At 37.7% G+C, this 14,553-nt stretch overlaps 1 protein-coding gene across 1 annotated transcript; it reads left to right on the forward strand.

Annotated features, from left to right (window-relative positions):
• Positions 1–3,625: 3,625 nt before the first annotated feature.
• On the forward strand, positions 3,626–9,258 carry RB195_003465 (uncharacterized protein; the record flags this gene model as incomplete). The annotated part of the gene is made up of 9 exons (XM_064201122.1): positions 3,626–3,672; positions 3,971–4,049; positions 4,107–4,238; positions 5,115–5,189; positions 5,295–5,363; positions 6,515–6,617; positions 6,676–6,713; positions 6,782–6,882; positions 9,222–9,258. 9 exons carry the CDS (start codon positions 3,626–3,628, stop codon positions 9,256–9,258), a joined length of 681 nt encoding a protein of 226 aa, XP_064057003.1.
• Positions 9,259–14,553: the final 5,295 nt, after the last annotated feature.

Consider the following 14,553-nt stretch of genomic DNA (forward strand, 5'->3'; position numbering starts at 1 on the left):
GTAACACGTTGCCGGATAAAGAAACCATGTTGTTAGAATTGGTAGAAAGTAAATAATAAGAAAGAATATAGGAAGAAGTTTTTTGATCGTCTATAAACTCAAAAAAAGTCAGCTGATATCGTAACAATAACCACTGATTTTGTAATTTTACCACATTTCCATCTGCTGGCGCGTATATAATAATAGTTCTGGATATAGATATAAAAACGGCCGTGTAGAATGCCATATATTTTAGTTGATATGAAAGCGCATAGATTACGGTAAGATATGGCCCCTCAGGCAACATCGTCAACCATCCGGTGATGAAACCTGATAACGGTAGTCGAACGGTAAAATAGTCGAAGATGAAAGTAATGAAGCTCTGAAGAATGTTCATTTAAATAAAAATGACAGGATCAAATAACTTAAAATTAAATATGTAATTCAAAATTAAGTGGTACACTTCAAAAGTGGATTTTCAGTTTCATTTTTGATATTGCCGTCGGAAAATTTCCGGGAAACTTCCGACCGTATGACAGTCTCGGCCAATCAATCATAATTGCAAGTTTGAGCTTATGCTCCACGACTTTATTCTACTGAGGTGCTGATGATTTGTTTCAAAACAGATCTCTATCAATAAATAAAATTGTTCTTGGTTCCAGACCCTTGTGGAAAATTTGGGAGTTGGCGAAAGATTAGCTATAGGCGAACACTTATCCCGAAAATCATAGAGCGGAAATTTCTTCGCTAAAATCGTTTTGACGTGTCGGCGAATATTTCAACAATATCATTTTTTAAAATTTTTTTCAGATTCTCTCGCAATTTTACGAATTTTCCATAACATTTTCCTGATCATTTTATTTTTTTTTTCCTTCCCTCAACGATCTCAAACGCATTTTGTTCAATGCGGGGGACGTTCGGAAAGATTTTGGTTTAAAAAATCACTTTTCCAGTGTTCAAAGCTCGCTTTAAACAATGCGCTTCCTCTTTGGAGAGTTAGTTGAGTTTGAATTCGATCTACCTCATGGTGACAAATCGTGACTTTGTCTTCCATAGCTCAGTTTTCCGACTAGGTTCCCTAAGGTCACGCTTCTCACTCTCTTATTGGTATATGGTCACATCATCAAAAAAAAAATAAAAAACAGGGCGGTAAGGTTTGGTTGATATTTCGAGGACCGCTGAAGGAAAATTCGCAATTTTTCGGTATCATTTTCCGCTAATATGATAGCGATGGACATACATGTATGACTAGAGAGGATGGTGGATTACAATTAATGGATTTTGCAAAATAATTCTATAGAACTCACAATGATGCATTCGTGTGTGAATAGGACAAAAAATGGGGTCCCAAAGTAGCTCTTATAGGTTGGATTCATAATCGTTAGGACAACCTTCACGATGATCAACAGTGATGGGATACCGTAGATGGTGAAAACAATCAGTGAATATGAAAATTGAGTGAAGACGATATGAAACGTTTCCTGGATGGTTTCATTTCCATGAACACTTTCTGGCAGGGACATTCTAAAGCAGATCTAAGTAAAATGTAGTAATCATTTTTATTTTGTTAGTCGGTTTTTTCTTGGAAACAACGGCAGATGTTAATCCTTAAAGACACCCATCGTTCAAATGTTTTTTTTTTCGTAATTGTTCCCAATGAGAAAAAATAACCAGGAAATACTGCTAGGATAATAACAATTGCAACGTTAATGATCTCGCAATAACTTTCGCGGTCGTTTTTTTCTATCGAAAAAATAGTTGAAAATGTTTTTTCTTTCAAATTACACTGATTGCCCCTGATTCTCTCCATCTACTTCCGCTATACGCTCATTTTCAGCTGCTAATCAGTGTTATTAATGATCTATGGATATATAATAGTTCTCAGCTACCGTTTCAACGCAATCCATGGCTGTAGATTTCTCGGATAACATTTTGTAGAACTTTTTTTGTAGGAAATCTTTTTAAAAAAAAGTATAAAAGAAGGAAAAATCTACATATTTTTTGTTAAAACATTGCTCAAAAGAGAAAAGTTTACAAAGTTAGTAAAAATTGCTTGAAAAACAATAAGTGCTTCTTAAAAACTGGTAAACTTTATGGATGAAATTACTTTGGCCGAAATTCTTGAGATTTTTAAGCTAAAGCTGATATAGACGAAAAAGTGATCCTTGAAATGCGAATTGTTTGCAAATGATCCTTACCGTGCAGTGAAATAAATATAGAAACCACACATTAAATTAAGAATATATTAATATATAGAATAAATAATAATGATAAACAATATATAAATGTATGTATAATAAATAATAGTATTTAAATGAAAGCTTCATAAATTATTTGAGGTGAATTCTCCTCGATATTTCAGCTTCCTGAGTACAATGAATAATTTTTGAGTTAGAAAGAAATATAAAACGGAGAGTTAAACGTTCTTACCCTCTGGGGCGGACGTAAAACAACTACGAAACTGACATTATCAACACAACTTCAGGGTTCGTCAGCAGGTGCAAACCTTATTGAGTAACAGTCTGTTGATTCGAGAATTTCCTCGCGGAAATTAACATCATGAAGAAGGATATGGCTGTAATTATGACTTGAACACCATTTTTAGTAATTCGTGTAAGTATGTAGATGTTTTAAGGAAGAATACAATAAAAGAGCATAGCAGCACTTAGGAAATTATGAGGTTCCCCGAGGAAAGGACGAAACGTTAATTTATTGGTCATCGTTTAATAAGTCTAATGAAATCCCCAGACCCAAGCTACATAGACGAAAGACCTTTAATTGCTTCTACTTCACATAATTATGACCTTTGAGACGCGTCACAACTTCTGCAAGTTCTGAATGACTTCATTCCGCTTAGTTTTGAAAAAACCGATTAAAGTTGAAAATTATCCTCAGATCAATACCAAGAACACGGAATATCGGAGGTGTCGAACTCCTTCTCACCTTGGGAGACACTACCAGAAGAAATATTTCCGCTATGCATCCCAGCTCGACGCCTTGCTCATTTCAACGCCACCATGAGGCGATAAATCGTTGGGGAGGTCGAACCAGTTTCAAAAAAAACTCCGAAAAAATTTGAAAAGCAAGTCAATAGCACAAGCTGATTCCGTAACTGACCTTAATGGAAAATGATCTGTAAACCTACCACACAATTTGCAATGAAGGGCTAACGCTTCTGTATGTTTAAAACCAAAACTGGTGAAATTCTGGTGTGCTCTGCTGTTTCTTATTTCGGTTTTCTGTTTTATGACACACCTATGGCGGTTTTCGAATAAATAAACAAAATAAATAAATAAATAACAGCACACGTTTCTTTAAGTAGGACTTAATCCTTAAAACAATTGCCAGAGCTGTGAAATTGTTCAAGAGGACCATCAAGAAGCAAAAACATTCAAATCAAAGCAAAAGTTGTAAGTTGATTTAAATTAAGCGAATTAGCACAAATACAGCTGCGCAAGAAGTATCAATTCAAAAAACTAAAATAGAAAATTTCGTGCTTCCTCATTGATGTACATATGTACCAGCAAAGAAGTGATAGGAGGTAAACATTTACCTCCGTGGGATGTTGAATCATTTTCATTATTCATAGCGTTAGTACTTCACTGTGGAGAGTCTACCAGTTTTATTGTTATTCTGCCCCCCTGTGATGCGGCTGTCGGTGCTTCTCTCTCCTCCCTTAATCGTATTACTGAGGTTATTTCTGATATTTTTGTCACATTCTTCTTTAATAATTTGGTCCAAATGCAAGAAATTTGGTAGTGCTTTTCGCAAAAAAGAAATGGAGAAAATTTACAATGGATTACTTTTTGCAATTCTTGTTCTAATGGTCATGGAAGAAAATCGAAAAGCTTTCAGCAGATGCTTCACCAGCCTTTCACCAAGCGAAAATAGTCAAAAGCTGTTCGGACCAATGATTTTGGCAAGGCGCCGGCCAAAGGAACAAAAAGTGCAACGGGAACTAGTCGCATTGTTAAAAAGAAATCATTTTTAGTTCATTAGCGTCTACTGAGAAATTGGTTTGTGAGATTGGCCATACAGTCGGATACAGTTACTATCGTCATGGACAAAAGGTATTGTAATCATACAAAACAAAAATTAAATTAACATTAAGAATTTCTTGAATTTAGGCAAGCAGATCAACCACCGCATGTTTCGTCGCATGGCGTTTTGGTGAAGATGCTTGTCGTTATACTCGAAGATATGATTCAAGCGACGCATTTGCTGCTCGTCTAAAAATTCCTGGGGTGCCAGACATGCAGGCAAAGATTTCTCTTTTTTCTCTTAACAAAAACATATACAACCCTATCATCGAGATTGGACTGGACATGAGGTAGAATGGCTTTGCATTTATCGATAAGACAAATGATTTGTATTACTTACTGATTAGATGTAAAAGATTGAGTCATGGGTTATCTAAAGCATCTAAATCCACGGTCTAGTGACACTTATCCTACAACCACACAGGTTTTTTTTTACCTGGCCTTAAAGTAATTTTTAATTGGGTTCGTCTCCATGACTACTTCACTTCACTTTTTGTAGATTTTTCCTTTCGGGTGCAATTTACGGGAAGTTATCCTAGGTAAATAAATATTTTGGAAAAAGGGAATCGTTTTGGATAGATCCGTTCATGATTATCTGCAATGCTCCCAGCATCCTGACAACGATCAGAAACCTCTCAGTAGAAGTTAATAAATGACTGAAATCCTAAAATCTAAGAAAACAAATTTCTAAAATTGATCGTCAAAACATACAAGTCTCAATAGGTCAGAAAATTGACGAGAAAATCTTAAATCATCGACGATTACTTGTATAACTATATATTATCAGAGTATCACTGTAGTCCATTCGGTAAGAGGTTCCGCTATTAATACACGATCGATCGATAGTTCGAAACCGTCCTGGAGCAAATCAAGGCCAACCTTCATACCTCCGGTGTCGATAAATTGGTACCATATTTGTCTGAGAGGATGAAAACACTGACTTGATACATCGGATAGGCTATGCTTGTGCTAGACCGGGTTCTCAAATCCGAAACGATTCCGAATTGAAGTGAACGAGTTAGTGCATCCCAAACGGGTTGATTAACGTTAGACACCTTATCAGTTGTTAATTATAACCTTATCATTCTGTTCTAGGGGTGTTGGATAACCAATCAAACTTTAGTCTGTTTATGTTTCGTGAACAATTGTAATAATTTCTTGAATTGGAAGGTAACATTTTTTAAGTCCATAATGTATTTTTTTTCATTATTCTTTTTCTTTTCTTTCTGTTCTTTTAAATTTTTCCAGTAGTAGCTCTTATTTGAGAGATTTCAGTATTTTCTTTTAAATGAGCTCAACCATAAGAGTGTGCGAAAACTCCAGAAAATCATCGCTGTCCATGAGGTGTGTTTACAGGTTGATGTGTCTCATTTTAATTCATGTTTAATTAATAAATTTCTTCCAGAGAACACAATAAATCCTTCTTTTAGGAATATTTGTTTTTAAAAGTATGAATCTGTGTTGCTAATCTTGTCGCATTTTTTAATCGAGAGGAACAGTTTTTGAAGGGAGCTTTTTTTTCGTAACCCAGCTAGTTCAAACGGTAGTATTCTGTGAAATATCGCATTGCTTGCGAAACAGGTGGCACGTATAAAAAGAGAAAAAATGCCGCGTATCACGGATATTTTATTTATTTTGAGGATTTGTAGCGATTTATAAGGTTTTACGAGGATTTAAGGGGAAGACAAACAGAGTTTGTATTATTTTTATAAGGATTTTTTTTAAAAGGATTTATAGAGATTTGGGGATTGTTAAACATTTAAATTTTTGAAAAACTTCATTTTGTGCCAGATATTAAAAGAACTTGTAAAGATGAAATAATATGTTATCAAAAAGCAACCAAAAACTCCACTGCCAATCGAATTTTTGTACCATTATCGTCAATATTCTCTACTACTTATAAGGAAATATCTATTAATAGGTGGTTTTTAGAATATACGAATATCTCTCATAAATATACGCTCGTCGTCCCGTTGTAAACAAAAATTTATTTATTTATTTAATTATTCACTGCACCAATGGTGCACCGAAGGAAAAGAAAAAAAAGCAAAACACAATTGTCTATATCAGAACACTCAAAAAAGGCAACCTTATTCTTAGTGGTAGACGCCATCACTTTTGATAGTTATCGATCATGAGCGGGATATTTTTCTTCTTTCGTTGTATTGTCTGTACGCAACGCTAACCCCGCTTTTTACCATACAAAATCCTCTTTCAAATGGGCTCATTCTTAGGTATTTTTATAAATATTAAAGAGTACTACTGCAACAATCTAACCTGTACACCATTAACTCCGTTGACTCACATCTCCACTGAAAGTGCTGATAGAATGTGGAAAACTGTCCACTCCTTATGAAAGAACAAAGATTTGCGCCAAATGTGGAATATTTATTTGTTGATATTGCAACTTTTAGCTGTTCGATTATTTTAATCTCTCTTTTAAACATTAAATGATTTATTTGGAAGACGAGAGAGAAACTCCGCTTAGTTTTAAGGAGATATTTGGAAAAAACTTAGAATTAGTCCCGCTGTATGCACATGATCAGATAAAGGAACGATTGGCATGTGTCTTAAAACGATATCTTGAGACGGAAATGGGTACTTGATAGTAATAATAAACCACAAATAATCCATATAGTAATCTTGTTGATTTCAGATCCTCCCACGTTGGAAACTTTGCCACATTTTTCAGAAGTAAGTTCATCCCTGGTTCCTGAATAACAGCACATCGATATATCATATAGATGCAATGAAAGTTTTAGATTCCAATTTGGTACCATTGGGAAATCGTAATTCCCGGCTTACTGCTCATGCTCATTATAAAAGTGCTCGCTGCGTGCTACTATTATCACCTATGGAAAAAGTAGGAATATTTTTATTCTAGCTCAGCTTCAGTGTTATGTACTTTACCAGATTCAGACCTGCAAATATTACAAAAATTTTCAAGAAGAGCTCTCCTCAATAACCATTATCCCTTTAAAAACCTCCTTCGAACACATTCATGTCTACCCAGTTAGCTTTCCTCCCCATTTAGTGTTGCTATTTTTTCTACTTCCTATCTTGTTTCACCACTTGAAGGTAGCATTCCACGAATTTGAGGTAGTGAGGGAGTTCGAGGGAAAAGCTAGAGATGGGGTTGCTGATTATGGGTTCCGGGGTGGTTCCGCTCATCTCTCCCTAATCGTCGTAAAAAAACGGAGTGGAAAACGCTCTTTTCTACGTCGGTTTCAATGGGAACTGCTACGCACCACCCCGCGCACGCGCCGCGTCTAGGTGCAAGTGGGCAAAGTACAGCGATTTCTCCTCAGCACCATATTCAAGTGAAACCAATGTATAGGCCTTGGGGGACCGGAACGTGAATATATATGGACGTTCTAATACACCTCGTACGAATTGAAGCGGTTCTCCCGCTCTTTTTTTTACGACGATTGACGATACGTAAGCGTAACCACCCCTGATCTCGCGTTCCGCATCTCCATCTCCAGCTTTCCTGCAGATTCACTTGCGCACGCTCGTGGTGCCTTGAAAGTCGTTCTGGTCGTCTCCGTCATGCACATACTCTTAAATACTATTAAAAATGACACCATACAGCGTCTGTCATAAACGTAATGAGACTAGTTCGATATGGTGTGGACAGCTTTACAAGTATGTACACCTACTGGTCTCCAGAGAAAGCCTCTTGAGCAGCAAATCCTGCCACCACTCGGGACGTTTTTGAAGTCTTTCGGAGTGCTCTTTATAAACTTGCGTCACAGCTTGAATTTCAGAAAATCTGATTCTCTTTTTTCCCTCCGAAGAAATTCTTCACAAAGAGTTTGCACCGTTCGGAACTACCATAAACACTGCTTTTCACAAAGCAGTACTCGAACGTTTGGTTAAAAGAGTCGTCTGATTTTCGCCCGGTCCTTGCCGATCGCTGGCTGCTTCATCCTGGCAATCCTCCCGCTCACAAGGCGCTGTTAGTGAGGAATTTTGAAGAAAAATCTGGCAACGCTGCTGCAGCCTAACTACAGGTTGACCCTGTCACCGCCGGACTTCTTTTTGTTCCCAGATTAAGAAGGTTAAGATTAAGAAGGTTCTGAAAGAGAAGAAAGAAATCGTCTCAGTACCTTTAGGACATAACCTGTCAATGCTTAATGATGTTATGCATTTTATTCCAAAATCGCGTCACGTCCTTGTTTCTGAAAATTGATATTATTTTCAAAAACACTGGCTGATACCGTTGCTACTGACTAAAGCTGTATCCTTTACCGCACCTTTTTAGAAAGTCGGTGCATTTTTGGTGGTTATCAATCGCGCCCTGCCGTAATGACCGATAGTGGAGTTTGTAATTGCGCTGACGATAACGATCATACCACCATTATGCTTCGACATAATCGGAATCAGTCGTAGTGATCTGACATCATCTGCTCACTTGGTATCTTGGATATCAACGTATTGAGTTTATCATAAGATGCATCCTTGTTGCAGTCATTAGTGGTTTCCGTAGGTTCATAAGCACAGCGCTACCATCCAGAATCCAAGTCCTCTGCGATCCCGCAATCATAAGATGGCGCATATTGACGACGTTGATCCAAACTTCCCTACCGGGTTATTGTAGTCGTTCCTGGCAGCTAATTTGCAGTCTCCTAATTCCTTTCATCAGTATTGCTGCAGTAGATGGTGTATTGGCCGATGCTAATAATCGGGCGATCTCTGATCCATGTTTCCTCCAATACTGCAAACCGTGCATGCAGATATCAGAAATCGCAGAATTCTGGGTAGAGGAGCCTGTTGGAGTTCACTTGCTGGCGACCAGCAGTTCAATGTTACGGAACGGATGCTTCTTGCCAAAGCTTTCACGTTTCCCAGAGGTATTCGACCTCTCAGAGTATGCGTGCGTGGCTCTGACATGGCTAAGGATGACAGTACTTTTTGCAACATATGAGCCTTTGCCATATAACAGCTGTATAGCGCGGGTTATGTAGCTCGTGCGCTAAAAAGGCGTATACTCAAGTGCATGGTTGTGTCTAGTGAAAGCAGCGCCATTACGAGCAGGTAGCAATCAAACTTGTATGCGCGGTCCCACTTCGATCAAACAGCTTCTTTTGAATCTCCTATTATTTAATTATATTGCTGAAACTATAGAAAATTTATGAGATTGTTTTTTTTTCACTAAATACCTTATTTGACAGTATTTATTAGTAATAGCAGCCACTTCAGGTACCGTTCAAGAACTTATCCAATATTGAATAGTTAATCTATGGATTAGAGATACAATGAAGATGTGCTATATAATATTTACAAAGTGACTAATTCTACAGTAACTATCTTATCAATAAATCTTTAATTGATTTTCGCGTGAAAAGGACCACTACTCCATTTCAGACCGTGTTTTACTAGCGTGCTATCAAACCAACCTATTCTGTAAGTAATCGTCCGCGCAATTTCTTGACACTCCTGACCTTTCACTCATAAACCCTCTCAGTGATCATCCGCCAAACCTGAGGATTTCAATGTCTGTCCTTTGGTAGGAAGCGATGCAAGTCTTGCTGACAGAATGGATTCGCTTCTTGAAGTGGTCAAGCTATGTCTATTAATCAAACATATTGCGCATTTTTCTAATGCCAAAATGTCTCTTGAACACTTCAGCAAAATGACTTTTTAAAGCCAATCTGTTGTTATAGAGTTCTTGGATGTCACCTACGTGCATACATACCGAAGTATTCAACAAAGATGCTAATTAGATCGTACTTGAGTTAAATAACGAACAAACCTCCATGGATCCACTGCTTAAAGGCATCACCCCGTGAATCTGAGGTGGCGTATTCGTATACGGGGTCGTAGACTAAAGTGAGGGGAGTGATCCCGTCCATTTTTTTCCTAATTTCCGTAGAAAACGTTCGGAAGATACGTCTTCAAGCGTTCCGGCGCGCTATTTTCTACAACAAGTTCGATTTTAGCGCGACAACCGTGTGCACACCTCGCATGTTCCCGGCAGTTTTTTAGGTTAACTAGGAAGGAATAGACTGAATCACCCTTCTCTCCATAATCTACGATCCCGTATACCATTTCTTCCTAATTGCCGTAAAAAACGGCCTAGAAGATGTAACGCGTGTACAAGGCTGGCGCGCTCCAATCGAACTCGTTGTAGAAAGAGCGCGCCGGAGCGCTCGAAGACACATGTTCCGGGCCGTTTTTTACGGCAATTAGGAAGAAATGTACGGAATCACCCTCCTCTCCATAGTCTACGATCCCGTATACGAATACTCCACCTGAAATTACCTTTAAAGGCACCGTATCACAAAATTGACGTGGCACGGAAACCCCAGGGAATACGTAGAGTTTGAGTCGAAGATTACGGAAATGACTGTAACTCCGCTCAATCCCCTTTAGTCGTTCTTCAAAAGTAGGGCATGTTCACAAAAGTGCACAATGTAATGTACCTTGTGTTAACTGCTTCAGTTAACACGAGGTACATTAGAATGTGCACCTTTGTGAACATTCCAGTTCCCTCAGCAACCTATTCATTGGTTTGACTTGAATATTGTATATTACCACGAAAGCTGTCATCACAGTATCCCAGTTAGAGACATCGCACCTCAAAACTGACTATATTGGGGTTTCGGAAAATACGGGTAAGGGTCTATTCACGGGTGAAACAGCGTTGTTTCCAATATGAAACGTTATCCCATCATTTTTCTGATTACCGTGTTACTATGGAACACCAACACAAAGACAAAAGAACAGTCTCTTTTGTTTGTAATTATTTTATCTATAATATAAGAGGTGTTATACAATGCGAATTAAGCTGAACTCGTCGGTAACGTGGTTGTTGAGATGGGATTGAATAGTGAGTTACCGATAATCTCAAGGTCCTTTTTGTTCACGTTATTATGTACCGCTAACGAAGTTGTCTGTTAGACTGTATGCATGTGATAGAATCAGCTTGACTAACTCTATTGTCCTTTGGCTTCTCATTACTTAATACCTGACAAAAGTTCGGTCATTTCTCTTGTTTACAGCTGTTGAGTTTCGCTAATCTCACATAATTTGATGTTTGCTTTCTATTAATGTTTTTTTCATTATAGCTTTACCGTAATCCTCCATCTCCTCCAGTCAGACTTTAATTTATGGAACTGTGAGAAGGGATTATTCATGAATTTATTTCACCTTTTTTCTGAAAAAAAATGAAGAAAAACAGTATACAAACTAATATCACACAGTAAAAAAATATACAAACTTGGTCATACTGAGGTCATACTGGTCATTTCTAATATGACCAAGTTTGTGTGGTAATACGCTTATAACCTGTGCTACATTTTTCGGTAATATGTTGATTTTTTTTTTGGAAATATTTCGAGTGAATGGAACATTATAGCAAAACTTCTGTTGGAAGAAGTTGTGCCAAAGTTCGAAAGTTTGCTAATTTCATTTCAAATTTAATTTTCGTATCCCGAAAACATAGTCAAGTACAGTCCGTTTAGAAAAGATCGGAATTTTTTGTGCTGCTTTTTTTAAACTGTACTGGACTGATCACTGTGTTTTGCATTTAAAACACACAGTATCTGGTTCTGTACAGATAAAAAAAAACGGCAAAAAGGTAAAATAGATTTGGCGCTGCAGTACATAGCAGTATGTATCAAGTCCTCTAATGAAGAATATGCCAAAGAAAGCAAAATCAGGTGGGCCCATACAAGTGATGCGTTTCAACGACAATCGTTGGACCAGAGCCGTAAGCGACTGGATACCACGTGACATCAAACGCACCGCAGGAAAACCATCGACCCGATGTTCAGACTTCCTTTACGAAATCTTTCAAAGAAAAATACGACGCTCTTCATGTCCAACAATATCCATGTCCTCCATTCTTGAAACCTCGCCATTGCGAAGTACATTTATGTTTTCTTGTTATGCCAAAGAGGTTTAGGTGAAACTTTAAAGACGAGTTTGTCGAAGCGTCAGACCAATGGTAAAGTTTCACCTAAACCTCGTTGGCATAACGAGAAAACATAAATATGCTCTTCAAGTCGTTCGTATGAAGAGATGCCACTGGGCAACACTCACGCGAGATCGGGAAATGTGGAAGTATTACTGGTGCCCACTCGAGCAAATCGATGAACTACGGGAGCACAGGTGATACAGGTAATACCGGACTAATCTATCGCAGTTCTAAGCAGCTCTCCTGATATCTGGCGAAGAGCTGGCTTAGAAAACAGAAACGTTTTCTGATCTCGCTTGATTTTAACCGCTTCGATTTTCTGCAAACCGCTTTTCCACTCTTTGGACCACCGGAACCTATATATCAGCTGAATTACAACTTTCCGACCTCTTTCTACAGTCGTCCATGCAAGAGCTTATTCATTTTTTTTAATGCACCGTAACACGAAACTGAGAATACTAGGATCTCAGTGAGTAAACACAAAGTTGGAAGTGTAGATAGCGAAAATGAGCGTAGTCTAGCTGAATTCCCCCTAATCGTTCTGAAAAACAGCATAAGAAACGGCGTTTGTTACGTACGAAGTCCCTGAAAAAGAGTCACTGTTATGCACGTGCCGGATCCATGAGCGAGCTCTCGAAAATCACTAAGGTCCCCGCAGCAGTCTTTTCAAACAAAAATGTAAAAGCAGTGAATAGGCTGCTGAGGAAACTGGAGCGTGTACAATGTCCGCTCTAACGTTCTAGGAACTAAGGCGGCTCCCACGCCGTTTTCCAGAACGATTGGGTGCGGCTATGCGCATTCTCGTAATCTACACCTCAAACTCTTTATTCGCCCACAGAAACCCGAACATCGTCAGTTTCCTGAAACACTGTCACTAAGTGGGTTTCAACGTCACTACCAGGAAACGAAGGAAATCCATTGTATTCATAAATGAGGTATGTTAGCTCAGATAACAAATGTACATCATTTTGGAGTGTTTTTTCCTAACGAATCATACGTAGACGGTTTTAATTGAGTGTTCGGAGTTTTTGTTTTAATCCCTCAGAAGTTATGAATTTTGTTATCAACCATAAGATGTTCGCATTGATTTTGATAAGCTTAAATTGTTCCTACTTCAAGAACGGTTATGGAGAGTAGAAGAAGGAATACAAATCAATCTTGAGAAACTATATTCGCTGTGAATTTCCACTTTTGATCATGTCTTGAACAAACTTCAGACTACAGTACCTCCACAAACTGTAGATTCATTTTGAGTGGCCTGTTGCTTTTATCTTTTCTGAAGAATGACAACTGAACTTTTCATTGCAGTTTTCTTCTTCCTATTTTATTGATTTTTTTTAGAAATAAGATATAAAAAACACCTTGATCAGAGCTTGAGCAGAGCTTGAGCTTATTGATGCGTCACACTATTAGATAAACAGTCAGGCAGTCATAGAGGTTCGGGTACCTACACCCTCCGCTATTCCTAACAGTGCAAATTAATTTTGCTTAATTAATTATAATTTTAAAAAAATACCACCTGGGATTCATTGTTATCCAAAAAATCGAGGAAATCCTATGTATTCTTTATATTCAACACTTTTTAAATGCACACGGTGTGAGAATACCGGACAGGTCTTTATAAGTACAGAGTACGAAAAGTACAATTTGGGATGGAGGTGGGAAGTGAATTTTCATGGATCACACCAAATGTTAGAACTTTGAGCACTTACTCACATATACCCTTGGTACCATATGTTTGTTTATTTCCTCCTTACTATTTCCGTGAATTTGAGAAGTGAGTTCACAATTGACGGATACGTGCTTATCCCGTGAGCTATGTTCGTGATGTCTGTCTCTTTATTTCAGCAGCGAGAATTTTTTTTTTCAATTTTTAGTACAAAATCTATTGTGTTACCGAATGTCGTTTGTATGTAGATACAAGAAACAAAAAAAAACTTGAAAAAAAGTTCTTAACAATTGAAGGACAAGAAATTAAAGGTGACGAAACCGAACATTATCGCTTTTTCCCTCATGCTGTACTGTATCCATAATTGAGCAACCGTTTCCCACATTACTCCCACTCTTATTGCTGTGATTCTCAACATTCTCAATTATTCATTTTTTCCTTTCCTTTTCTTCTACGTTTGAAGTTAGTTTAAGCAACTAATAAGATCATTTTAGGATCCGTGTAGAGGATGTGTTCTGGAATCAAAGCAACGGGACCATTCTATTTATACCTTGCCGAAGGCTCGTTACTATTTTTTACTCTCAATTTCTATAAATAAATAAATCGTTCAATAAAGGAATTAAATCCAAAAACACACATTGTTTCCGTAGCTGACATTTCTGTTTGGCTGAAAAAAGCAGTAAAGTCGAAACTAACGAGAAATTGCTGAACATCTAGGGGTCATACAGTCAGAATAATCGAGTCATTGCAGGATTGTAGGCGAGGAAAAGGAAACGTTAATAATATTTTTAAAAAATGTTGGAAAAACGCAGACACTAGCCCTGTGCACCTTAAAGCATTATTTTTCACAGCAATTTTGTTGTTCATGGTAGAGGATTTAGTATCCACTCACTCTTAGTGATATTTTACGTTTTTTTCGTGTTGCTACACTAGCAACCCTAGTT

The sequence above is a fragment of the Necator americanus genome, chromosome IV (genome assembly GCF_031761385.1).
Source record: "Necator americanus strain Aroian chromosome IV, whole genome shotgun sequence".
Classification (NCBI taxonomy): Eukaryota; Metazoa; Nematoda; class Chromadorea; order Rhabditida; family Ancylostomatidae; genus Necator; species Necator americanus.